The 25,154-nt window shown below is 40.6% G+C and overlaps 1 protein-coding gene across 1 annotated transcript in view; it reads left to right on the top strand.

The window, feature by feature from the left end:
* EXOC4 (exocyst complex component 4) overlaps positions 1-25,154 on the top strand; it is a 716,010-nt gene that overhangs the window by 492,750 nt on the left and 198,106 nt on the right. The window contains exon 11 of the mRNA XM_008707579.2: positions 18,662-18,881. Within this exon, the coding sequence (XP_008705801.2) occupies positions 18,662-18,881 (220 nt within the window). The remainder of the gene's footprint in view (positions 1-18,661; positions 18,882-25,154) is intronic.

Raw genomic sequence — 25,154 nt, 5'->3', positions numbered from 1 at the left:
TATTCTTTGTAATTTCTCAATACTTCCTAAAGGTAGAGACTTTGAATTGTGAGGTGATTAAAGCTTGCACAAGTGAAGTGAGCTCTAATTGTCATGGACGGCGAAGATGAAAGTATAAATGACCATAAACACTGGCCAAGAGCAAACGAATGCACGTTTTCCTCACATAGGCTCAGCTGAACGTAGCCCTCAGGTAGCTGGTGTACATCATGGCCATTTTCAAAGCTGCCTTACACTTTATGCAGGAGACTTGCATTGAGCTTGTGCTAGGCGCTGAGGGGAGGGCCCTGATAAAGCTGACCAGTATCCTACCCTCAAAGAATTTAAGTCATGTCGGGGTAAGGTATGTAAACATATTACCTAGCAGTCTGTACCATTAGTGCTGTCAGCCTGTCTAGAGTTTCATTCTTTCCTTTCCGGATCAGTCACTTGCATACTTACTCTTTCAACAGTAAAATTAGATCTGATACCAGGATCTGGCACACTTCTGTATGTGTATATTAAACACACACACAAATACTTACATGCATACATACACACAGATAGATACACACACGTCTACTTATATATAATGAAGATTACACAAATCAGTATTTGCCACTAATATATCTAATACAGCTGATATTTCTGTCCCGTTCAGTCCCCTTCCACCCCCGTGTCTCTCTCAGTGCTGACTGCAACTTTTTAATTTGCGTCATGACCACTAATAGGGCGTGGATTGTGGTTTGGATTCAGCGTGGCTTTAGCCTGAGCTCTCTTAAGAGCAAGTACTGTGTTTTGTCTGTTTTTTATTCTTACCGAGCGGTACCTGACGGATAGTTAGCACGCTAATGTTAGTTGGGTGAGTGAATGCATAGATACCCAGATACACTCACCTCGTTTTTGGTCCAACATGATGGATAGCATAGATAAGCTCCTTACCATCCTGACTGATAGAAATTAGAAAACCCACTGTCCCGTCCTGTCACCTCTACAAAAGTAACTAAAAGCAGGATATTGAATTCTATGCTGAGGAATGATCCATGTAGTCCAAGGGTAGGCAAAATATCTACCACCCTCAACTTCTAATACATTTTACTTTGCTAATGGTCTCTTTTTCTTCAGCATGCAATTGCAGATTTTTTCTGAATCCGTGACTTAAGGAACGAAATCTACCTTCAATTATTTATGGTTTAAATTAATGCAGATAAGACTGTCTGGCTTGCTGTGCTGATACTCATTAATAAATATTTCACTGGGTATTAGGAAGATTCAGATGGACTAAATGAGGCTCTTTTTCAATATAAACAAAAGCCCTTGTGTTTTTCACAACTGCGCAGGCCCAATTTTTACGTCTGGCTTTCATTAAGACAAACGAATGTTAGATGGGCGCATCTACAGAACGATGGGGCCTCTGGGAACTGGAGTCAGCAGGGCTGTGCTGTGAAATAATCCTCTAGTTAAACCAAATGTAATCTCATTAGCAGGGTAATTGTGCTGTTAGAAGAAATGGCCAACCAGGTTAAAGAGAAACCCACGTAGTCTAATTACTCTTTCACTTTTGTCATTGAAGAATAGAATGTTGAACTAAGAGGCAAAAGATGCAGATTTGGTGCTTGGCCTAACATTGTGATTAAGTCTTATAAAATTCCAGATCTCCCAGCTGCTCGGGCCTGTGTATGGCATTGGTGTCAGGTCATACACTCTGTGATCCTTCCTGTAGAGGCAGACACACCAGTAAGGAAGGGCTGACGTGTCACTCTTTTTTATGCATGCATTTTGCCCACTCATTTTTCCAACATCGTCATATGCATTTGACTTTCCCGATGTTTTTTTGAACTACCAAAATATCTAAAACTTAGTTATGAAAAATATGTCTTTCCATCTTTGGAAATGAGCACATTGGGAAATTTTCTATAATCATTGAATCTGTGACCATTTATTTTGCTTTCTTCTGAATTTCTGTGCATATGGGCTCACTCTGCCAGTTTGGGATATGGTACAGAGGAAAGAATGGTGAACTAATTAGGAGCCAGATCTAGGTTCAAGACACAGTCTTATAATTTTTTTTTTAAGATTTTATTTACTTATTTGACAGAGAGACAGGCAGTGAGAGAGGGAGCACAAGCAGGGGGGAGTGGGAGAGGAAGAAGCAGGCTCCCAGCGGAGGAGCCCGATGTGGGGCTCGATCCTAGGACTCCAGGATCATGCCCTGAGCCAAAGGCAGATGCTTAATGACTGAGCCACCCAGGCACCCCCAAGACACAGTCTTAAAACTTGATAGCAGTGTGACCTTCAGCAAGTTACTTATCTTGTCTGAACTGCAATTTCTTCATTTGTAAAACAGAAATAATTATCACTGTCAAAACAGCCCCCAAAGCGGAGTGAGGGTCAAGTACATGAAAGTTCTTTGTAAGTGCTAACATGTGCTGTAGATAAGAGAGATCATCTCTTTCCTCTTGACTTACAGGACTTGGCATCCCTAACTGGTAGGGCATGGCTTATACATGGTCAGTAAATGTTAGTTGAATTAATTAATTAGTTAAATGTTTGGGAGATTTTACCATCATATTTCAGGTTGTTGCTGGGAACTTATATGAATGATTATTGCCAAAAATTTGTCAAAAACAAAGATTAAAAGGTATGCTGCTGCATACTTTTTTTTTTTTAAGATTTTATTTATTTATTTATTTATTTGACAGAGAGAGAGAGAGGGGGAACACAAGCAGGAGGAGTGGGAGAGGGAGAAGCAGACTTCCCGCTGAGCGGGGAGCCCAGCATGGGGCTCGATCCCAGGAGCCTGGGATCAGGGCAGGAGCCGAAGGCAGACACCTAAGGACTGAGCCACCCAGGAGCCCCAGCTGCATACTTTTGAAAAGAAGAGAGAATACAGTGAAAAAGGAGCTTGTTACATATATAGCTGATCAAACAAAATGTGCATGTGGGGAAAATGACATAAAAACACTTAAGGGTATTAATAAGTAGGACGGTGCACAGTAAAACCTGAATATATGGTTGCTAAATGCAAAACTAACTCTTGTGCCTGTGGCTGTCATCCCTGTGGCCATAATTGTACATTGTTGACCTCATAAAAATGAGCAGTTTTGTGTATACTACCATATTGAAAATAAACTCAGAAAAAAACTGGCTGTCAGTCTGATGAGCTAGAAATTTTTTCACAGGTTTTATATGAGACCAAATAGTTTTCTGAAATAATTTTTCCCATTAAGATGTACTTACTAAAAAAAAAAAGATTACTTACTATGTATGCTATGATAAAGCATATATTCCTTTACCTTTCCCCCCTATTGCTTTGAAAAGCAGAAACACTTCTCAGATGAAGTCAAGATTACATTGGACTTTTCTTTTTTTTTTTTTATGTTTGAATTACTTCTGTAGGCTTTTTCTGTCTCTTGCATATTCAGCTGTAGTTAGTAGCAACAGTCAGCCCAAGAGTGTAAACCCATGAGCAGAGTGTCCTGATTGCAAACACTGACTGGTGGACAGTTGTTTTGTCTTCTGTGTGTTTTAGGTATTTGTCATCAACAGAATCTAGAGGAATATCAGTTATATTGTAATCGAAATTCTTCAATAGGGTCTAGTTTTTCTTTGGAAATGTTTTGTATTCCATCATTTTAATGCCTGTATGACTGATAGATAGTCACCTACAAGTAATCAGCTAGACAGGAGGCTATTTTTTTTCTGTATTATTCCACGTACAAATGTAATTATCTATGCTTTTCTGCTGCTCAGATTTCTTAGCAGAATTTTTAACACTGATTTAGCCTTCCAGAGGATATAAAAACTTGAATGAAACAGAATGGTAGGAATTATAAAGTCTTTAATTCCTTTCTGGTAAGTGGACCTATTTATGAAGTTAACTATAAAGAAGGACATGGGTCTGAGGCTGCTGGAGGGAGAGTAGGACTGTAATATAATGGGAGCTGAGACGGCTTCAAAGTGATCAGGGTTAAATTGCTGTTACTCCAACCCATTGTGTAATGTTGAAACTCTCGAGAGTGTGATAGGACAATAGATGGCCAAAAGGAGACTCCAGAAAGCAGAAAATCTCTTTCAAATAGGAAAGAGCTCTGTAGGAGGTAAATTTGTGGAGAACTTTGAGCCATTATGGAAAATAACTTTGTGAGTATTGTTGCAAGATCATTATAGATAAAGGTCTGGGAAAGTGTGGATGCAGAAAAGGGAACCAATGAGAAGACCATTGTGGCTTCTTTGAAATAATCAAATATGTGAACAAAGGAGATAAAAGTAAAAAAGTTTAGGGAACAAGAGATGTCTGTATCTGTAGATATCCAAATCATTGACTAGGGGTTCGTTCACTGTTTTCCAGGTACTTTTTCTTAGAGCACTTTGCATTCAGGGTGGCAGTTAATCAAGTGATAATAAACAACAAGAGTGAGATAAGAAATCATCATAAGCTAAGTTCAAGAACAAGCTTAGCTGCCAAATAGGCTCATTAGAGATAATTCAAACTGAGTTTTCCAAAGCATTCATTTATTAAATGTAATGAAATCATCCTTTTCAGGAACAGCAAAGGAGAGAACCAAGTGGCCAGCCTGTCTCTCCCAGCAAAGAGATAGTGTAATTTTATCGCAGCAGGCTCACAGTTCATGTTTTTGACACGTGAAATGCTTTCAGTCTCTGACCTCTGTCAGTGGTGCCCAAGCGGTATTCACTAAATTAGGCCAGATTCACTAAATTTCCTGTTACCAGGGATATGAGCAGGTTTTGATTTGCTAACAGGTTGCCTTAAAATGCCTTAAAAAATGATAATTTAACATAATGCATGCATCATTTATCTTCACAATCTTCTCTTTTTTTCTTTCACTTTATCTGTTCTTTTTTTTTTTTTAATCTTTTTTGGCTAGCCATATTTATTCCCCAGAACATAGCCTTATAATAATCTCTGTGTTGTAATCCTTTTAAAAAGCACTGGCCCTTAGAGGCGCCTGGATTGCTCAGTTGGTTAAGCATCCAACTCTTGATTTCAACTCAGGTCATGATCTCACAGTTGTGAGACTGAGCCCCATGTCAGACTCCACACTCAGTGTGGAGTCAGCTTGAGATTCTCTCTCTCTCTGCCCCTCCCCCTACGCGTACTCTTTCTCTCAAAATAAATAAAATTTTAAGAGAAAAAAAAAAAAGCACTGGCCTTCAAGTTAAAGCCCAAGTAAGTTGCGTTAGAAACATAATCTTTCCGTATCTTAAAACATTAACTGTGTCCACTGTACTTGACATAGGGTTAAGTGCTTCAAGTATGATTCAGAAATGTACAAAGCACAGTTGCTACTCTGAAGGAGCTTAATTCTAGTAGGAGAGAGAAAATAAATAGGGAAAAATGTGCTAATACTATATAATGAAGTAAACTATTTCAAATTAATAAAGTAGGTGAAAGAGATTGGGGGTGGGGGAGGGCCTGGCTGGTTCAGTCAGTAGAGCACGCAGCTCTTGATCTCAGGATGGTGAGTTCAAGCCCCACACTGGGCATAGAGATTGCTTTAAAAAAGTAATACAGAGATCAGGGAAAACTTTCTGAGTGAGTGAGCTTTGAATTGGCCCTTGAAGGAAGGTTGTAGCAAAAATGACAGCTTCTCAAGCCTCCACTCTAGCTTATATGCCACAGTTTAGAAAATGGATTACAGTAAAAGTAGACCACATAGACATCATGAGAAAAGGCATGAAATTTTTTTTTTTTAATGCAAAGAATACACAGAAAGCAAAGCTTGCTGGTGAGTAGAAGTACAAATACATTGGACTTATTTCTTGATACCTCCTGGGCACCAAACACTGACTGCAATAAACAAGACACATTCCCTCTCCTCAAGATGCTTAGAAACTAGCAGGAAATACAGACACCTCAGCAGACCTACAGTACCGTGGGGGCAAAGTGAAAGGGCATTCAGCATAGCCTCAAAGGACAAGGCCTCCTGGAAGAGGTAGTATCCGAGCTAGTGGCTGTAGGCCAGGGGACTGTGGGGGAAAAGGATCCAGAGGGGAGTGTTCTAGCAGATGGACCAGCATGGGCAAAGACCTGGGGAGGCAAAAGGGAGTAGGGCACTCTGACGAAGCTGCAAGCACTTAGATACTCTGTGCCTTAGTGAGACTACTGTAACAACTATACATTAGATCAACTGCATGAAGAAGGGACGAAAGATGGAGACACCAGTTGGGAAATTGTTTTAGGAAGGCCTAGAAAAGAAATGGCCTTATATTAAGTTCTGTCCATCCATCTACATCGCCTAATAAAAGCCTGAATTATGGTGCTGAATGTTACAAATGGAGACACAGGAATGTCTGTCCAGGCGCCAGCACGAAACTACTTGAGGTGGCACCGTTCCTGTCCTAGCTGGGTCAGCGATAGCCCCCAGGGCATGAGTCTTTCACTGTGGATGCTTTAGGACCTAGAACACTACCTGGCATAAGGTAGGCACTCCACAGATACTTGCTTAAATAAACGAAGAAATGAACACAGGACTAAATGCATGACCATAAGAGAGCATATAAAGAGAATGCCTCTGATTCTGGAAGCTGCTTTCCGGAGCAGCAAGGCTGAAAATAAGAAAGGAAGAAGTGAAAAATGATTAAGTTTGCGCCAGGGTAACCGGAACGAGGATGGTACAAAAATAGAGAATAGAGGGAGAGAAATGAAATAAGAGTGGCAGGGCAGCTCTGAAGAGTTCCATTCTAGAGATAGTTTGAATTGTCAAAAGGACATCCAGTTGAAATATCTAACAGATTAAAAATACAGATCAGGATCTTGGGGGAGGAAGTCAGGGCTGGAGATAAGACTTAATTTGGTCTTTGGTATGTATATCCAAATATTTGTATTTAGTAACCTTTAGGTTCTCTCAATCCACCCAAGCTTCCACTGTATCAGCACATTCTAGGGCTTTTCACATGGACTTCTCTTCATGCTCATCCCCTTACCAGCTCCCTTCAAGGGTCCTAACCCTAAAGGTGAACATTTGGGACACAGCAGTGTTAGAAGAGTACATCGTATAGAGTGCAGGTTAAGTGCTGCATGGCCTCTGGAGCCAAAACGCCCAAGTCCAAATTTTGGCCCCATCACTTAGTAGCTGTGTGACCTTGGGAAAGTCCTTAATCTTTATGTGCCTTCATTTCTTCTTCCAAATAGCAATTATAGAAGGACTCTTTGTAGCCTTGTAAGGAATAAGTGAAGCAAAGCGTGGTGATTGCTTCAAACAGTTCGGACATATTATAAGCACAATGTAACTGTCAGCTGCTAATATTTTTTTCACTTGCTCGGTTTCATTGTATGTAAAATGCAGACAGCAGTAGTGCAGACCTCATAGAGTCATTGCATAAAAGAATCCATATAAAGCTCTTCAATCAGGACGTGGTAAGAGCTGAATGGATGTAAGCTGTTATTAATAGAGCTCCTACTGACAGCAATAGGTAAAAGAGTTGCCAGATTCCCCTGTGTCTTGCATTAGAATATCTAAGGCCAAACTGATACGGAACCCCTGAAATATAACATGTTTAATAGATGACACGTAAGTTTCCAGGTGATAGGATAGACATTTTGTAATAAGTTGCTGTTTTCCTTGAAAATTTTTCAGACAGCCTTATCTTTTGTAAAATATATATATACACACAAAGGAGAAGTTTCTTGACTATAAATAAGTAGAGGGGATTAAAAACAGAATTCCAGGCCTGTTGGAAAAGCGGGGTTATCATTTTGCCTCGGGGTCTTAGATCAGTAGCCCTTACTGATTTATTTATATGCATTTTTTTTCATTGAAAAAGAAGATTGCCTGATATTAAGGGTTAGAGTTTGAATTACTTCAATTTCCAAATTATATGCTTAAAAAATTTAAACAGCTGTCATTTTAAAGAGGCTTACTTCATTTTACCTAAAGTGCTTTTCAGTCTGGAGGGAACACTTAAATGCAGCCGCAAATCACTTGCAGTGTACTCACGGTACAATTTTTTAAAGTTAAATTTGTTTACAAGCCTGCGGAGTTCAAATTTTGCAGATAATATTCTTTTCTCCCTTTACTTAATGATTTTTACCTCTTTTTTTCCTCTAGTGCTAGGCATGAATTTTATTCATTACAAATAAGTGCGCCCAAATCCCTTTTTATTTCATTAGTTCAGCAAATTGTCTCCTAGGGGTATGGGCTGAGGACATGATTGGGCTCTGCAATGATGAGCTTATTTTGCACTTTTACCCAGAAAATCTTTATATACAAAAGGCACAGATAGTGGTTACACTCAGCATGAACAATTACAGACTGTTGGGGGAGCCTCTTCCTGATGTGCCAATGACTTACTCCCATGAATTAAGAGGCAAATGCGCTCCAAAGTGCATTAACCTTTATGGATTTTTCTTCGGTTTTCATGTTCCACTGATTTATGGTCTGAAATATGCCTGTTGCTGCTGTTTCTGAATGAGTCCCCTGTAAATCATTTCTAAATGATCTTTTTTTGAGTCAGATAATCCAAGTAGGTTGAATGTATCTCCAGTCAATTCCTGTGAGGGTTTTCTTTCTCTCTTCCTTTCTTCCTTTCCTTCCTTCCCTTCCTTTCTTTCTCTCTTTATCTTTCTCTCTTTCTCTCTCTTTCTCCTGTTCTTCCTTCCTTCTTTCCCCTTCCCTTCCCTCCTTCCCCCTTTCCTTCCTTCCTTCCTCCCTTCCCTTCCCTTCCCTTCCCTTCCCTTCCCTCCCCTCCCTCCTTCCTTTCCCTTCCTTCCCTTCCCTTCCCTTCCCTTCCTTCCCTTCCTTTCTCTTCTCTTCTCTTCCACTTCCCTTCCCCTTCCCTTCCCTTCCCTTCCCTTCCCCTCCCTTCCCCTCCCCTCCCCTCCTTCCTTTCCCTTCCCTTCCCTTCCCTTCCCTTCCCTTCCCTTCCCTTCCCTTCCCTTCCTTTCTCTTCTCTTCTCTTCCCTTCCCTTCCCTTCCCTTTCCCTCCTTCCTTCCCTTCCTTTCCTTCCTCTATCTTCCTTCCTTCCTTCCTTCCTTCCTTCCTTCCTTCCTTCCTTCCTTCCTCGTTCTCTCTCCCCCTCCGCCAGATTGTCTTAGTTCGTTCTGTGCCTTAAATGTCACATCTGAGAATATGTGATTGCATAAGAAACATGTCTTAAAGGAGCCATGCTTGCCAGGCAGCTTCTTTGTGCACACTGAGCTATTTCTGGCCTTTTGCGTGGCCTCAACTCGGGTTTGATTCCGAAGGCCCATTTACCTTGGTGTACCCCATCTAACCGGTTACAGTTCTTTGTGCAAGGATAGGCTCATGCCTGGGAATGGATTTTTTTACAGGTTACATACATTGCTGTTTTTCATACAAATCAAGCGTGGCAGGGATTTTTGAGTATGCTGTGCTCTTGTAAAAGTCTACTATTTCTCTTAGAGGCAAGTGCAGCAAAGTGTCATCAGTATGCAGGACTCTGTTATCAGCGCTGCTTGGTGTCATTTCCCACGGACCCAGATTTCTGCAGAAAAGTTCTGCATTTGGCCCTCAGCGTTCCGTTCTCTCTGTGTCAGAAGATTCTATTTACTGTGTTTGGGGGGAACTGTAGTTTTATTTTCTCTTTGTCATGCCTGTGTCATTCATGCGGTAAAGTTGTTGTTACTGCTTTTGTTTGCATTTGTGCCTAAAACCAAAACACAAAATCCAAGGTGCAGATTTCAGGAAATTCAAATTCAGAATTATCACTTTTAAAGCACAAGTAACTCATTCCATGTCTCTGTCATGAATGGTGCGTCACTATTGATTGCTAACTGAGTTTTTAATTTATGCATTTATAAATATCTGTGTCACATGGCATTATGACATGGGACAGTAGGGTATCGCACAGTCAGTATGGTGCCATGGGGACTTACCTTTGAGTATGCTTGACTACTTTCACAGACCCTCTGCAGGCCTGCAAATATCATGCAACTTTTCACATCGAAACCTTGGACTAAAATGAAGGGAAGAAGATGGTTCGGATTTTTTTAAATGGCTTTAAAGCTATTTTCTAGTGGAAGAGATTCAGAACTTCTTGGTGGAGGCAAGCCTGGTGTATCTCTGCAGAGAGTCTAGTTTGGAAGGTACATTAGTAGAACTGATAATGCTGAGGGATGCTGAAGAATGTAGGTGGTCAGCGGGATAAGTCCCTCTACACATTTCTACTGGTTCCAATACTTGGGACTAGCAGAAAAATCCTCAAGCCTTTCAGATGAATGTTTTATGTGCATTATGCAGCCAAAGATGCCAAAACACACATGTGATAATATACAGCAAAGTTAGGAAGTATCAAAGGGAAAAGAATTAATATATTGTATATTGTATGATACAGACTATATACAAATGTATACATTAAAAATGTAATTAGCAATAAACTGACATACTGTTCATGGGAGAGACATGACCGAATTTCCTGTGCACCAAAAGCCAGATGAATGTCAATTTTCTGAAATTTCCACCTCTGATTTTGTGCTTTGGTTTTATGGAAAGATGATGCTTCCCTATGACTTGGTTCAAGTTATGCATTTTTGGCAAGAATATCAGAAGTGATGCTGTACTGTGCTCTCTTATCAGGACGTACATATCAGCTTGTCCCATTGCCGAAAATGTTGGCCACAGAATTTTTAAAACTCACTAGGGTGTGAATGTTAGGAATACATATTTACTATGAGTAACTATTTTTATTCAAATGAATAAATACCATTGCTCCCATTGCAACTTCTAAAATATAATATAGGCCCTCCATGTTCAAGGGTATCTCCAGCTGGTAGCAGCCATAATTCTTGGCTGAGATAAAATGAAAGAAATGAAGCTTCACAATGAAACAGAATTTGTGGTGAGGATACTGGGTTATCCACAGAGCTTGGGAAGCTTGAGTGAAATTTTAATTAGTTTATGATTTCCCTGGATAGAAATCAAATCAAGATAAAAATTTTGAAAATGCTAGGTCGCCTATAGGTATTGTGCTCCTGTATGCATCCCAAAGGCCACACACTTGCTGTAAGAAAGAGCAAGTTTATACTATAGGTACAGACTAGGGACATGTTTTAGGAGGTCGTTGATGGTATTCTGAAAAGAAAACCTTGGTTAAATATTTATGAATAGCAGTTTAGAATTTAGGAAATGAGATCCATGCTTTAGACATTCAGGTGCCATGAGAATCTATTGCCTACGTTCATTTTTTGGTTTATCCTACTTCACAGCCTTAGGATTAGGAGGCTGATCTGAATAAGGTTCCTCAGAATCCTGTGCTGAGATGCTCTGTGTGTGGCATTATGTGGCTCCTTTTCTTTGAGTCCCCTTCTCTTCCTTTCCATACACACAGATGTACCTGGGCTTTGTGTTTGCCCTCTCATCGTTCCCAGGATGGGAATCCCTAGTGGGAAAGCACTTCACCAGATTAGATAATACCCTTCTGACAGGGTTCCATCTGTGTTCCAGCTTAACTTTGAAGTGTTTTCTTTCCTAATGAGATTCTTTCCACTGTTAAAAATTCAGTGCTTTCTTACTTCCATAGAGCTGATTAGGAGCATTGTTGGAAAAACTGAGCTTTTTGATGATTTGCCTGCACACCGTTGACTCTTCCTCTCCTGTCTCGCATTCAACAGATCAGTTTTCAAGTACTTCCTTGGTGAAGCGAGCCATGCAGTACATAGTGGGAATCTGGGGGAAATAAAATGTAGAGTCGCCCATGAAAAATGATGAGGAGCGACTGCTGATAACTTGGGGGAATAATTCAACAGAAGCAAAAATGAAGATGTTCACTGTAGGATTATCTATAATAAAACCAGATGGTGGCATTAATACTCCCTAACAGATGTTTGGTTTGATAATGTTTGTTCATTAATGTGGTGGAATGAGTTTATAATACTCTGAAAAAGAACAGAATATAGTCATGTGAATAACCATATTGTACAAAATAAAAAAACAATGCTGGGAATGTGGTCAAGGACTCAAGAACATTCTTTCAATAAGAGGCAACTGTTAACATTGGGGTGGTGGAGATATGGGATAATTTTTCTTTCTTTTTAAAATATTTTATTTGGACCTCTAGTCCCAATTCTTGAGAGGAGGACATTATTTGTCACAGAGGTTGTACCTTAGTTTCAGGAACTGTGGGTTGAAATTAAGGGACCTGTTAATTTTATTCACTACTCCCTTTACCAAATATTTCCTGAGAGCCTACTATGTGCTAGCCATAGAGTAAGTAGCACAAGGCTCTGAGGATACAGAAGTGGATGATTTACACTTGACCCCTGGCCACATGGGGCTTTTGGTCATTCCTACAGCACTTTGTTCCTGAAATGTAGTATTAATCTAGTGGTCCAAATTGCCAACTGTGGGCAAGCATTGGAAAAGGAAGGAGCAAGATGAAAAAAAAAAAAACCAAACACATCAAATATGTCCCACTTGTCTCTACTCTCCAACCTCATCGGGCAGGGTTCATGTCCTGATAATCACAAAAATAGTCGCTACCATTTACCCAGCAGTTACTATATGCCAACCTCTGTGCTGAGTGCTTAACTTTTATTTCCTCCTTGAATCATCAAAACGATCGTCTGTGTTATCAGATCATTTTACAGAATACAACAGAAAGATCAAAAGAGGCTAAATAACCCACCCAACGCTGTCTAGTCAAGATTCAGTCTCAGGAATACCTACTCTTAAGTGTTCTGCTGGGGCCCCTCTGCTTCCCTTAGTTACTCCTCTTGACAGCGACTCTGAGTCTCATTTACCTTCTGGCTGCTTAGTTTTCCCATTTCACGTATTTTTCCTTTTTGGTGAGAATAAAAACGGGCTGATCAGACAGCCGAATTCTTTCTCTTTCTTTCCTTTTCTCGCACATGTTTCATGCTTTCTGCACAGTGGGGGCCCTCACAGCTCCGAACGCAGAGTTGGACATGTGTTGAATGGGTCCCCTCGAGTTAGAATTGACAACGTCAACCTGGATGTGTCCTTCTAGACTGATGCGCGTGCTGTAGGGAATAAGAGATTTGTATTGGGAAGAAGTCATGCAGGTGAAAGTGATGGGAGCCCCGCCCCTCCATTGGCACAGCTCAGAGTGGTTTCATATTTTGGGGACACCAAAGGCAAATAAAGGACTATAAAAAAGAAAATGTGGATTATTTAGAGCCTTCTGCCACTGTTTAGGATCAGGTTAACTAGTAAAAATATGTTTCTAACAAATGATAATGAATTTGAAAATGTAGGAAGTACTTCTCAGAAAACTCTTTTTTGAAGTTCCACTGAAAAGAATAAGGAAGGATTCCGATAATCGATTGAGTCCCATAGTATTAGAAAATTATAAAATGAAAAGGTCTTTGGTGTGGTTACTCATAAGCAAATTAAACACAGTGGTTTTCTTTTAGAGGCAGACTAAGGAGAACAAGATACATCTTGGAGGGGCAGAGATTTCGCTGAGAGATGCTTCAGAAAGGATCAAAGTTGCAGCATGTGGGATTTGGAGATTTTTAAATTATGGTTAACTATCCCCCTTTATTGATTTTTCCCCACCTTCTTCCACTCACTCCCTTCTTAAAGATTTATTATATCTTGTTTGGTGGTCACACCTTTACTCCCTTTCCATGTTGATGAAGTCAGTTAAGAAGCCTCATTGAGGTTTCTCTTGGCTTTTCAATGTCTGCTTTCTTTCCTACATTCTTTAGCTTACTTTGTCATCATGATAATCCTATATGTATAAGCCCTCCCTTCCCTCCACCTCACCTCACAAGTGTGCACACACACGCAAACACGCGCAGGCACATACACACACACCCAGACCCAAAGGTTAATGGAGTGTTAAGCTGCTGATATGCAAGATTAACCATGATGTATTTATTTATTAAGTAAAGGAAGCTCTTTATTAGGTCAAACAGTTAAACTTAAAGAACATTTATACACCAAACTTTAAATGTGGTCTAATTAGAAAGCAATTTATGAAATACATTCTTTGGTATGTGTAGGTAATTTTTTATAATTTCTAATTTAATTTTATTTGAGTAGCTAATATATTCACAGTCTTTAAAATTCCAGTGATTATAAGAGCTCTTTTCTGTTTGCTAGCTGGGGTGCTGTCTGATTCATAAAATGTGGAATAAAGCCAATTTGATCTTCAGAAAAATCAAAGATGATTATTAAAAGTTATAATTGAAAAGTCGAATTTCCACTTCTCTTCCAGACCCTACCCCATCCCTTCTTACTGCAGGAACTCCCTTTGATTAGTTTTTTTGTGAGTCTTCCCAGGGTGTCTTTATAAGAAAGTAAACAAATGAGGATATATAATTTTTACAGAAAGGTCAGTGTGATGAGTACCACCGAATACACATTGATCTGCAGCTTGCATTTCTCACTGAAGAATTTATCTTGGAGATCTGTTCACGTTAGTGCATCGAAAGTTTCCACATTTGGGGGTTGAGGTTAGGGACAGTATTCCAATTTGTAGATACACCACAGTTGCTTTGATTAATCCCTAAATGATGGATTTTTTTAGTTGTTTTGTGTTTGCTGTAAAAACAATGCTACACTGAGCTGTGTAATCATATTTAGATACAGCTGTCAGAAGAATTTCCCACAAGTGTGGGATTTCTGGGTCAAAAGGAAATGCATTTGTAATTTTGAATGATGATGCTGACTTGCTCTTCATAAGGGTCGTACCATTTTTCATTCCCATCAGCAATGCATGAGAATGCTTCTTCCCACACTTATGTCAAAGGAGTGTTTTCAAATTTTTGGAATCTGGTCAGCACATGGATATAAAAAATGGCAACTCGATATACTTTACTTTTCATTTTTTTCATTATGACCAGAGTTAAGAATTTTTTCTTGTGTTTAATGGCCATTGTATTCTTTTTACTGTAAATTGTCTTTTCTTGTCCTTTGATCATTTTTTCCTACTAAATTGTTTGGTTTTTTCCTAACTCATCTGTGATAAAAGTTGCAAATATATCTTCCCAGTTAATCATTCAGTTTTTGTCTTTATTTCATTTGATTTGATTTCATTTCATTTCCCTTCTACATTTTTTTTTTTGAAGAAAACTTAAAATACAGCTCAGTCCTTGCTTTGCATAGCATTCTGGAAATGTAAAAATCATCATGCAAAGCAATCTTAATCACTGGGGAAAATCACAGTTGTTTCTCAACTTTAGCAAGTTTTTGCCAAAACATGAAAAACTCCCTTGCTGTCAGTTATAAATATGTCCAAAACTGAAAAACTAAGAAGACTAATACGTACTTAGCACTCTGTGACATTAGAAACATGAAGAAATAAAGTGTTTAATTTGTTAAAATCTTCATCAGAGTAGTTTGAACAGTGCTTGCCGCCTTCTTTTCGTCACGTACTTACGATACACAGTGAGCATCTTTTCTAGCTGTTGGTGAAATATCATACTTGCTTTAAGTGTGGATCTGCCAGCATTTTATTCTTTGATTTTCAGTTTCGTGAAATATCTTCAAGAGTTCCTTTAGTGTGCAGTTTGAGCCACCTCACTTCCTCTGGGATGCCCTCATCCCTTTCACCGCAAAGACTTTCCTTGGTGACGTGGATAAGTTCACCTTCCCTCTGGTTGGGCTTGCCTCTTGAAGGGGGGCAGTGTCAACGTTCCCAGCTGTTTCTTCTGTAAACCCACTTACATTCCTTTCAGACTTCACCCCAGTGTTATCACTGTTAGTTTTGTCTGTACTTCTATCTTTTTCGGCCAGTTCCCTCTTTTAATTATCCATTTTTGTAAAATGCCACGTGGGCTTATCACTGGGAGTCAAGGAAACAACACAACTACACGCTTTGCTGCCTGAACATGAACTGAATAACAGATGTGCAGTTATCAGCCACTGTCAGACTTTGAAAGAAGTGGCATGATTGATCCATTGATCGTGCTAAACATCGGTTATTTACAGAGAGTTTTCTGGACTGAAGACATAGCAGCAAAGTTTTCATTTTATGCCATTACTCACAGTTAATATACGTAGTAACTGGAATGTAAACTTTGTTTTGGGGGGACTGGTATTATTAACTAAGAGATAGTAACTTAAATCTGTGCATTAAAACGGTGCAAAGCAGGAAGTGCCGGTATAAAAAAGTACAAAGAAGAACAAACATCTGCATCCTCGTCTGTGAGTTTGGACAGTTACTAACATTCTGCTCTCTATGCTTTAAGTGTTCTCCATAAAAGAAACAGATCATTACAAATCAGGTTGAAGTTCTCCTTTGTCCTCACCTCCCTTCCTATTCCCTTTCTTTTTTTTTTTTTTTAAAGATTTTATTTATTTATTTGACAGAGATAGAGACAGCCAGCGAGAGAGGGAACACAAGCAGGGGGAGTGGGAGAGGAAGAAGCAGGCTCATAGCGGAAGAGCCTGATGTGAGGCTCGATCCCATCACGCCCTGAGCCGAAGGCAGGCGCTTAACCGCTGTGCCACCCAGGCGCCCCTCCTATTCCCTTTCTTTACCTCCCGACTTATCATCATGAATTAAAAGAGTATCATTTATTCTCTGTCTCTCCTCTGCCCTTTTCTTTAATTTGAGTATAGTTGACACACAATGTCACATTAGTTTCAGGTGTACAACTTAGCGATTTGACAAGTTTATACATTATACTGTGCTCACCACAAGTTCAGCTACTGTCTGTCCCATTATATCACTATCGCAATATCATTGACTGTATTCCTTACACTCTGTTTTTTATTCCTGTGACTTACTCATTCCATAACTGGAGGCGTGTATTTCCCTCTCCCCTTCGCGTATTTTGCACCTCCCCCTAATTGCCCGCTCCCCCACCTCCCCAGCAACCATCAGTTTGTTCTCTGTATTTTTAGTTCCCATTCTGATTTGTTTGTTTATTCATCTTCTTTAGATTCCATTTATGAGTGGATCATATGGTATTTATCTTTCTCAGTCTGACTTATTTCACTTAGCATCATACCTTCCAGGCCCATGCATGTTGTCTCACATGGCATGATCTCATCCTCCTTTAATGGCCGTGTAATTTTCCATCCTATATATAAGGGCATCTGGGTGGCTCAGGTGGTTAAGTGTCTGCCTTTGGCTCAGGTCATGATCTTGGGGTCCTGGGGATTGAGCCCTGTGAGCTCCCTACAGGGGAGTCTGCTTCTTCCTCTCCTTCTGCCTCTCCCCCCCGCTCATGCTATCTCTCACTCGCTCTGTCTCTCAAATAAATAAATAAAATCTTCTTTAAAAAATACTCCATTGTATACATATACAACATTTTCTTTACCCATTTGTCTATTGACAGACACTTGGGTTGCTTCCATGTCTTGACTATTATAAATAATGCTGCAATAAACATAGGGGTACATATATCTTTTTGAGTTAGTGTTTTCATTTTCCCGAGTAAAAAACCCAGGAGGGGGATTATTGATCGTATGGTATCACTGTTTTGAATTTTGTGAAGAAACTCCACACTGTTTTTCAGAGCGGCTGTACAATTTACATTCCCACCAACAGTGCACAAGTGTTCCTTTTTCTTCACATCCTTGACAGCACTTGTTGTTTCTTTTCTTCTTGATTTTAGCCATTCTAACAGGTGTGAGGTGATATATCATTGTGGTTTCATGTAAAAGAATGAAACTGGACTACTTTCTAACACCATACACAAAAATAAACTCAAAATGGATTAAAGAACTGGGGCGCCTGGGTGGCATAGCGGTTAAGCGTCTGCCTTCGGCTCAGGGTGTGATCCTGGCGTTATGGGATCGAGCCCCACATCAGGCTCCTCCGCTATGAGCCTGCTTCTTCCTCTCCCACTCCCCCTGCTTGTGTTCCCTCTCTCGCTGGCTGTCTCTATCTCTGTCAAATAAATAAATAAAATCTTTAAAAAATAAAAAGGATTAAAGACCTAAACATGACACCTGAAACCATAAAAATCCTAAAAGAGGACACAGGCAGTAATTTCTCTGACATCGGCTGTAGCAACATTTTTTTAGAAACGTCTCCTGAGGCAAGGGAAACAAAAGCAAAGTAAACTATTGGGATTATATAAAAATAAAAGGCTTTTGCACAGCAAAGGAAACTCTTAAGAAAAAAAACCCGACCTACTGAATGGGAGAAGATGTTTGCAAATGATGTATCCAATAAAAGGTTAGTATCCAAAATGTATAGAGAACCTATACAACTCAGCATCAAAAAAACAAACAATCCTATTAAATGGGCAGAGGACCTGAATAAACACTTCTGCAAAGACACGCAGATGACCAACAGACACATGAAAAGATGCTCAACATCACTAATCATCAGGGAAATACAAATCTCCCTTTTTTAAAAAACATTTCTTTCTATATATATAAAGATCTCAGTGAGAAATATGCAGTATTTGGGGGTGTGCTTTTAAATTTACATTGCAATTTGTTTTCTGTTCATCATGGCTTCCTTTGCTTCTTATATTCTTCTTTCCTTCTTGAAGGAAGTATCTTTTGATGTCTTCCATTTTTTCCCTAGTTTGGAAGTCATGTTTTCTATTTTGTCCTATTTTTATTCCATTAGTGAAATAACTTAGAAAAATAGAAACAACTAATATAGAGATGAATAATAAAGTGATGGCCTGTTCTCATTAAGAATTCTGGGAATCTCTCCTCATCTCTCCACGGAAAGAGAGGCGGCTAGAAATACCCGTATGGGTTTTGTGATATTTCCAGAACTATTTTTCTGAGATCTTTGAGAACCATTTTCTTCTTTGGCCTCCAGATTTATTCAAGAGATCGAGCATGCCCTGGGACTTGGCCCAGCCAAACAGTGCCCTCTTCGAGACTTCCTCACTGTGTACATCAAAAACATCTTCCTCAATCAGGTCTTGGCAGAGATCAACAAGGAGATTGAAGGAGTCACCAAAACATCTGACCCCTTGAAGATCCTAGCTAATGCGGACACCATGAAGGTGATGGGAGTGCAGCGGCCTCTCCTACAGGTAATAATACACTTCGAACTTACTCTTTTTATCAGCACTTTTCATTGACTTGGCAAGAGGCACAAATTACAGAAAGAAGAATTACCATCTGTTTCCATATTCATCAGAGACAAAACAAGAGGAAATAAATTAAACTGGCACTGGGGAAATTTAGAACTAATGTAGAGATAATGGAAATTCCTTCAAATCTTTAAGGAAAAAGTGGTTGGCTTTGCATGTGGAAGATGGTGGGTCTCATTAACATGCAGGCAACTCCTCATTATTTGCCTGGAACTTGTCTCTGAAGGGAATTCTTATTCCGCTGGCAAATGTACCAGGAGTATGAGGGACTTTAGGGAAGGAAGTTATTGTGCCAAACCTCAGCTACCAACAAGGAAACCCTTGTGGTGCCATTTTAGAACAGACTTGTGTAAAGAGCGTGGCTCGCTCACAGTGAATTTGAACCCACGAGCAAACTGGCCTTTGAAAGTCAGATCATTTAATCCAAGATCTTGTTACTACTGAAAATTTTACTTTGATTATATAAAGAAATGGTTTCCAGGCAACAGAAATGAAGTAATTTGTTAGTAGATATTTGGATTTATAGGCTTGAGATATTTATTTTATATCCACGTTAGTCAGTGACTTGGAGGTAAATCTAAAACTAAAAGAACATTAGTATGAGTTTAAATTATATATGTACATTAACTTCTATTACACTGTTACTGTATCTTTATCGTGTTTCTTCTTTGAGAGAATGATGGGCACAATAGTATATTTTTACATAAGGTGCACGATACGAGGATATCTCAAAGTGTGGAAGGCTTGAGCTCGTCAAAGAAAAATTGTGTGCGTGGAAAAGAGTTATAGTTACTTTAGTTGCTTGCCCTTACCTGCCTTGATATGTGTGTTCCTTGGTTTTTCCTTCTTTGTACCTTAGAGTTAATACAAATGCTAGGCCTTTCACAGGCAAGTGCTCTAGTTACAGCAGTTCTTTTTTATGAGCAAACCTTCTGTGGTATTGAGAAAGCAGAATAGAGGCATTCGCCTCTCCCAGAGCTTGAATGATAGCATGGCGTCGAGGAAAGGGTTCATTTGGATCATCTGGGTCTGTGCGAGATGTGCTCCTTGTGAGGGATCTGTACCGAGTACGCGCTGCGGGGAAGGGAGAGAGGCAAAGGCACGCTCTCACTTGTCCGTCCGCTGGATCACTCTTCCGTTGGCTCTTTGCATGGCTGGGGCCTTCTTCTCGCAGAGGCTCAGATCAGATGTCATCTCCGCAGGGCAGCTTTTCCTGACTATCCTACCTAAATAGGTCCCCTTCCCTGATTATTCTACATTCTTCCCTCCCTCCGACACCCCAGTCCAGTCCAACACTGAAGCCGAACTCCCTGGACAGCATCACCAAAGCTCCCTTGCCAGGTGACTTAAGATCCTGTCCTGCCAACAGGCAGCGCTAGCAGCAGATTGGAAGAGGTAAGAGAAGAAAGAGATTAGGGCTGTTTCTTATCTCCTCCCTCTCCACTCTGGATCGTTGTTCTGGCTGTGGGTGCATCCCTCCCTCTGTAACCACAGGTCCTGCCAGGTGACACCTGCTCCTGAGCTCCAGCCCTCACTGGGCTCTGGTGACGTCATTTCTCCCCCTTCCCCTTGATGCCAGCGTTCGGCTCTTCCTAGTCTCTGGGTACCTCACCATCCTTCGTTGCTTCTTTCAGTTCTGCCCATATCTGTAATTCCATCTCTGCATTAATGTTTCCTCATTTGAATCATCTGCATGGAGTTCTCTTTTTCTCTCTGGATCCTGAAAAGATCTCTCCAGTTAGTCCTGTTTGAACACTTCAGTTCTTCTTTCATCTTAACACCATCACCATATTTATTAGTTTGTGGATTTTCTAACTTGTTCATTACCTGTCTTTCCCCAACAGAATGCAAGTTCCAAAAGCATAGTACAGTACCAGGCAGCAGGGAGGTGTTTGATAAATAATTTATTGAACGAATGCATACATGCATGAATAGGTGGATGGATGGATGGATAGACACAGTGGATAAGTTTTGAGAGTCAGAAATAACTGCAGAGCTGGCATGGGAAGACCAGAAATAGAGAGTGACAAAACCTTGTTTGTATCTAGCTCTGGTCTGAACATATCATTAACTTCCTCTCATTCAGGAAACCTTTCAGTATTTGTGTGCCCGCAGTGTCATGCTCCCTGCTGTGCCGAGCAACCCTAATATGCTTAGTGTACTGAATTCCAGAGAAAACAAAGGCAGCAGTGGTCTGTAGAGCGAATCTGTGTACTAAAGGTGCTGGCTCATTGTCCGTGATAATTTTCAGCTTGAGGAGCAAAAGCACAAGAAAACTCATAACTAGTTGACTAGAATCTGGCCCATGTCAGGGCCACACTTTGCCAGCTAAATGACACCTCAGGCAGCCTACTGCCGTCTTATTAAATCACTCCCAGCCTCAACACCAGCCACAATGTTACTATGCCTCCTGTTGTCTAAATCGATTACTCCATTCTGAGGGATAGATGAGAACTCCAACTTCACCTGTCTTCTCTTTGAGCGAGTCAAGATAGAATTCTGTGTGAGTAAATCTTTAAACTAAGGTCATTCAGTTTATTAATCTCCAAATTTGTTGTCACAACCAAAACACCTGCTTTCTTATTTATTTTGTTGCCCTTTTTTTCTTCAAAAAATTTTTATTTTCTGAGACTGCAAATTAGTTAGACCATCTCAATACATTTAATATTCTCAGAGTAATGAGATTGAAATAGTAATGAGATGGTTCTTTTCCTCTCACATCTTGAGACATTCTCTCGCTTTATAATCATTGAGAGTTGTTTTCAAACATAATTTTCCATGGTCAAGTTTCAATGTTCCTTAAATGTTAACTTAACATTTTTTTTGGCCACCGTAACATTTTTATTCCCAGCTAATTGTAGGTGACTGATCTGAAGAAAAAATAAGCAATTCTCAAAAATTTTTGCCGAGAATCACTGTTAAGAAGGGAGCTTAGAGAAATACATATATGTATAAAAGATGCAATAGTCAATTACTTGAAGTTTAAAAAATGTCCTTTAAAGTCATTCCCACTGCTGGCCTGTCGTTGGGTCTCCGAGAAGAAAGGATCGCGCCTTTGCCCTGAGGCAGCGCCCTTGTCACAGAGCATCCACACAACTGGATTCTCGGGGGGGGGGGGGGGGGCGGGGCGCCGTCCCTGTTCTGTTTGATGATGTGCAGAGAAGCCCAGGGCGCTCTGCCCTCACCTCTCTGAAATGGCATCTGGGCAGTATAGACAGTCTGTTACAAGGGGGCATTTCCATGGGTGAAAACATGCTTTCGAATCCATAATTTCACTGTCTAGGCACAGAATCCACAGAAGGGAAGGAAGTAAATAGGAAGGAGGAGATGACAAACACCATCTTATAGGTGAAACAACTGTGCAGGTATCGGCCCCAAATGATACACATCATACTGATAGTAATAATAGTAACAATTGTATTCCTATTAGTAGATAGTAGTAATGATAGCAGCTAACACTTTTAATAGCATTTACTACAAGCCAGACACGATTCTGATTGTTTGGTCTGTGTTGACTTGTGTTTTGTATTGCCAACAGCTTTGTGAGGGCGGCGTTCTTATTACAGGGAGGAAACTGAGAAATAGTGAAATTAAACAACTTGCCCACAGTCACATAGCTGGCAAGTACTGGAGCTATAATTCAAACCCGGGCAACCTCACCCTGGAGTCCAGTGTCTAAATGAGTTCTACTCAAAATGTAGCCTGAGGAGTATGTTTGTCTGCAAGCTATTTTTTACCAGTCTGCTGTGAGATGGACAGAATTTGAGAGTAAGCATTTAGACGCCCTCCTCCTTTTAAAGAATTTGACATTGCCTGTTGAAACTAACCAAAGGGGGGGGGGCGGGACTGGTGCTTTGTATATCTTTGTGGTTGTAATTTTTTTAATGAATCGATTTCTGATGTATTTTATAACAGTATCAATGTACAACAGATGGGGGGGTGGGCTCTCACTGTAGTTAGGGACACACTGCCCTAAATTTCTTACTCCTTTATATTGCCTCCGAGAGAAAGAAGTGAAGCACAGAAGCAATCATCTCACCTTGGTGCCCAAGGCACTTTCCAATAGATGAAAGAGCTTGAATATTTCTCGCAGGGGGTTGTCTCCCAAATCCTCAGCTCCTTAAAGAGTGTCTACTATAGAGGAGGCACTCAGTATTAAATAAATGGATGAATGGTTGTGTGATTGAAAGTGAATGAATTAATGATGGCTTCCTTAGTACAAGGACACGTGTGTGCATGTTTTCCCCCCAGGATTCATGGCTGTGGGTTTAAGATTGTTGGCAATGCTTAAAATAAAATGGTAGCGTTCTTATTCCTCTGATGCTATCTACACGAACGCAGGATTGAATATACCTTAAGGTCTTATTGTCTCAGTCCTCTGTTGCCATCCCCTCCCCCCCTTTTGTTTTCAAAATGGCTTCCACCTGCTGCAAGGCAAAGCATGCTGATGCAAATTAAGGAAATCTCTTAGGAGGAGGGAAATGAGCATTCTGGCATTCTGGACATGGAGCTATGGAAATGGTCAGTTGAAGTGGATATCCTTTCAACTACCTTTATACATCTATAGGAATCTACAAAGTTTTTATTCCTTAGACATGAGGAAACACCCACTCACTTTTGGGGGAGGTCATTTAATTCATTTCTCCCTTAGTGTCTCCACCCAAAAAAAGGGTTAGGAGGCTAACGCTCAAGGGTTTTGTCCTTTACCTGTTAAGCTGCTGAATGGGCATCCGACCATGTGAACAAAGGTGCAAGGAAAGTTTTCTCCCCCACCCCCAACGGAATAGGCTACACCCTTGCTATGTAGAGAGTGGTCTGTGGGAAGGAACCCCAGCCCTCCGAGTCAGACTCTGCATCTGTATAGTATCAGCGTGTGATTTCCAGGCACATTCAGAGTTTGGGAAGTACTACTTCGTACCAGTGCAACACGGAGTGTGGTCCGTGGTTTGTCAGTGTCAGCATCACCTGAGCAGGTAAGAAGTGCAAATTCCTGCAAGAATCATTGTTCTAGGGGCACCTGGGTGGCACAGCGGTTGGGCGTCTGCCTTCGGCTCAGGGCGTGATCCCGGCGTTATGGGATCGAGCCCCACATCAGGCTCTTCTGCTATGAGCCTGCTTCTTCCTCTCCCACTCCCCCTGCTTGTGTTCCCTCTCTCGNCTTAATTTTGGTAGAGACTGAAGTTTTAGAAGTATTGCGATATATCACACCACCGTGCCCAGCTGGAGGTTAGCAAATGGGATCTGACGCTGTGAGCTCTTAGCATGGCAGTGAACAAGAGAAGTCACTTCAAAAAAAAAAGAAAGAAAGAAAAGAAAACTATCCAGCTTTGTTTCATGCAGGCCCAGAAATTGTAAAAACAATATTTGCAGTGGCAGCAGAAGCTGCTTCCTAGTCTAGCACATTGCTGAATTTTACAGAGTTCTTTCCAAACACAGGATGAGCCTACATTTTCTGGCTCGTGCAAGAATGAGAGGGAGAGGCAGCTTTCCTAATGCTTAGGCTCGAATTCCCGCATCATTGGAGGGAAAAAAGCATAAGCTGTGCAAATAAAAATGTAGGCATTCTTGAAACATTTAAAGCATTTTTTTCATTTTCCTCAGTGCCCCAGTATTTGTCAGACTACTTCTGAGATGTGATGTGGCTAGAGTTGCCAGCTAACACCATGCCCATCTCTTTCTCGGCCCGCTGCCCTTGCCGCCCTTACCTCTGCATGTAGGGCAGTGGTAGCGATACCCGTTAGACTCACCCAGGTGTTTTCTGAAAACACCAACTCCCCAGGTCGCATCCCAGAGATTCAGTTCAGTTGATCAGGAGTGGGGCCTGGGCATCAGTGCTCTCTGTAAGATGTTCAGATGATCCCAGCATGCGGCCAGAATTAGTGCCACTGGTCTGGATCTTTCAATTCCCTAGAATCAATTATTGCCCTGAGAGGAAGTGTATCCAAAATTACAGTTGCGACATGCTTGAATTCAGGCAGGCTTATGACAGAGGGCTGCCTTTGATACTTTGAACCAATTTTGATACATAAGCCTTGGAATCAGATACAAATGATTTTACATCGCAGCCATTTCATCTGATAACTTTGTGGCCGGGACCAAATTGTTAATTTCTCTGGACCATTTTTTTCCTCCTCTGTAAAACGAGAATAATAAAAGAGGTGTCATAGGAACACAGGAATTATTTCTAATGATTAGGTGGAGTAATGTTTAGGA

Source organism: Ursus maritimus, unplaced genomic scaffold (genome assembly GCF_017311325.1).
Source record: "Ursus maritimus isolate PB19 unplaced genomic scaffold, ASM1731132v1 scaffold_3, whole genome shotgun sequence".
In the NCBI taxonomy this organism is placed as follows: Eukaryota; Metazoa; Chordata; class Mammalia; order Carnivora; family Ursidae; genus Ursus; species Ursus maritimus.
Note: the sequence above shows the minus strand (reverse complement) of the source record. Positions and strands in the feature narration are given on the sequence as shown.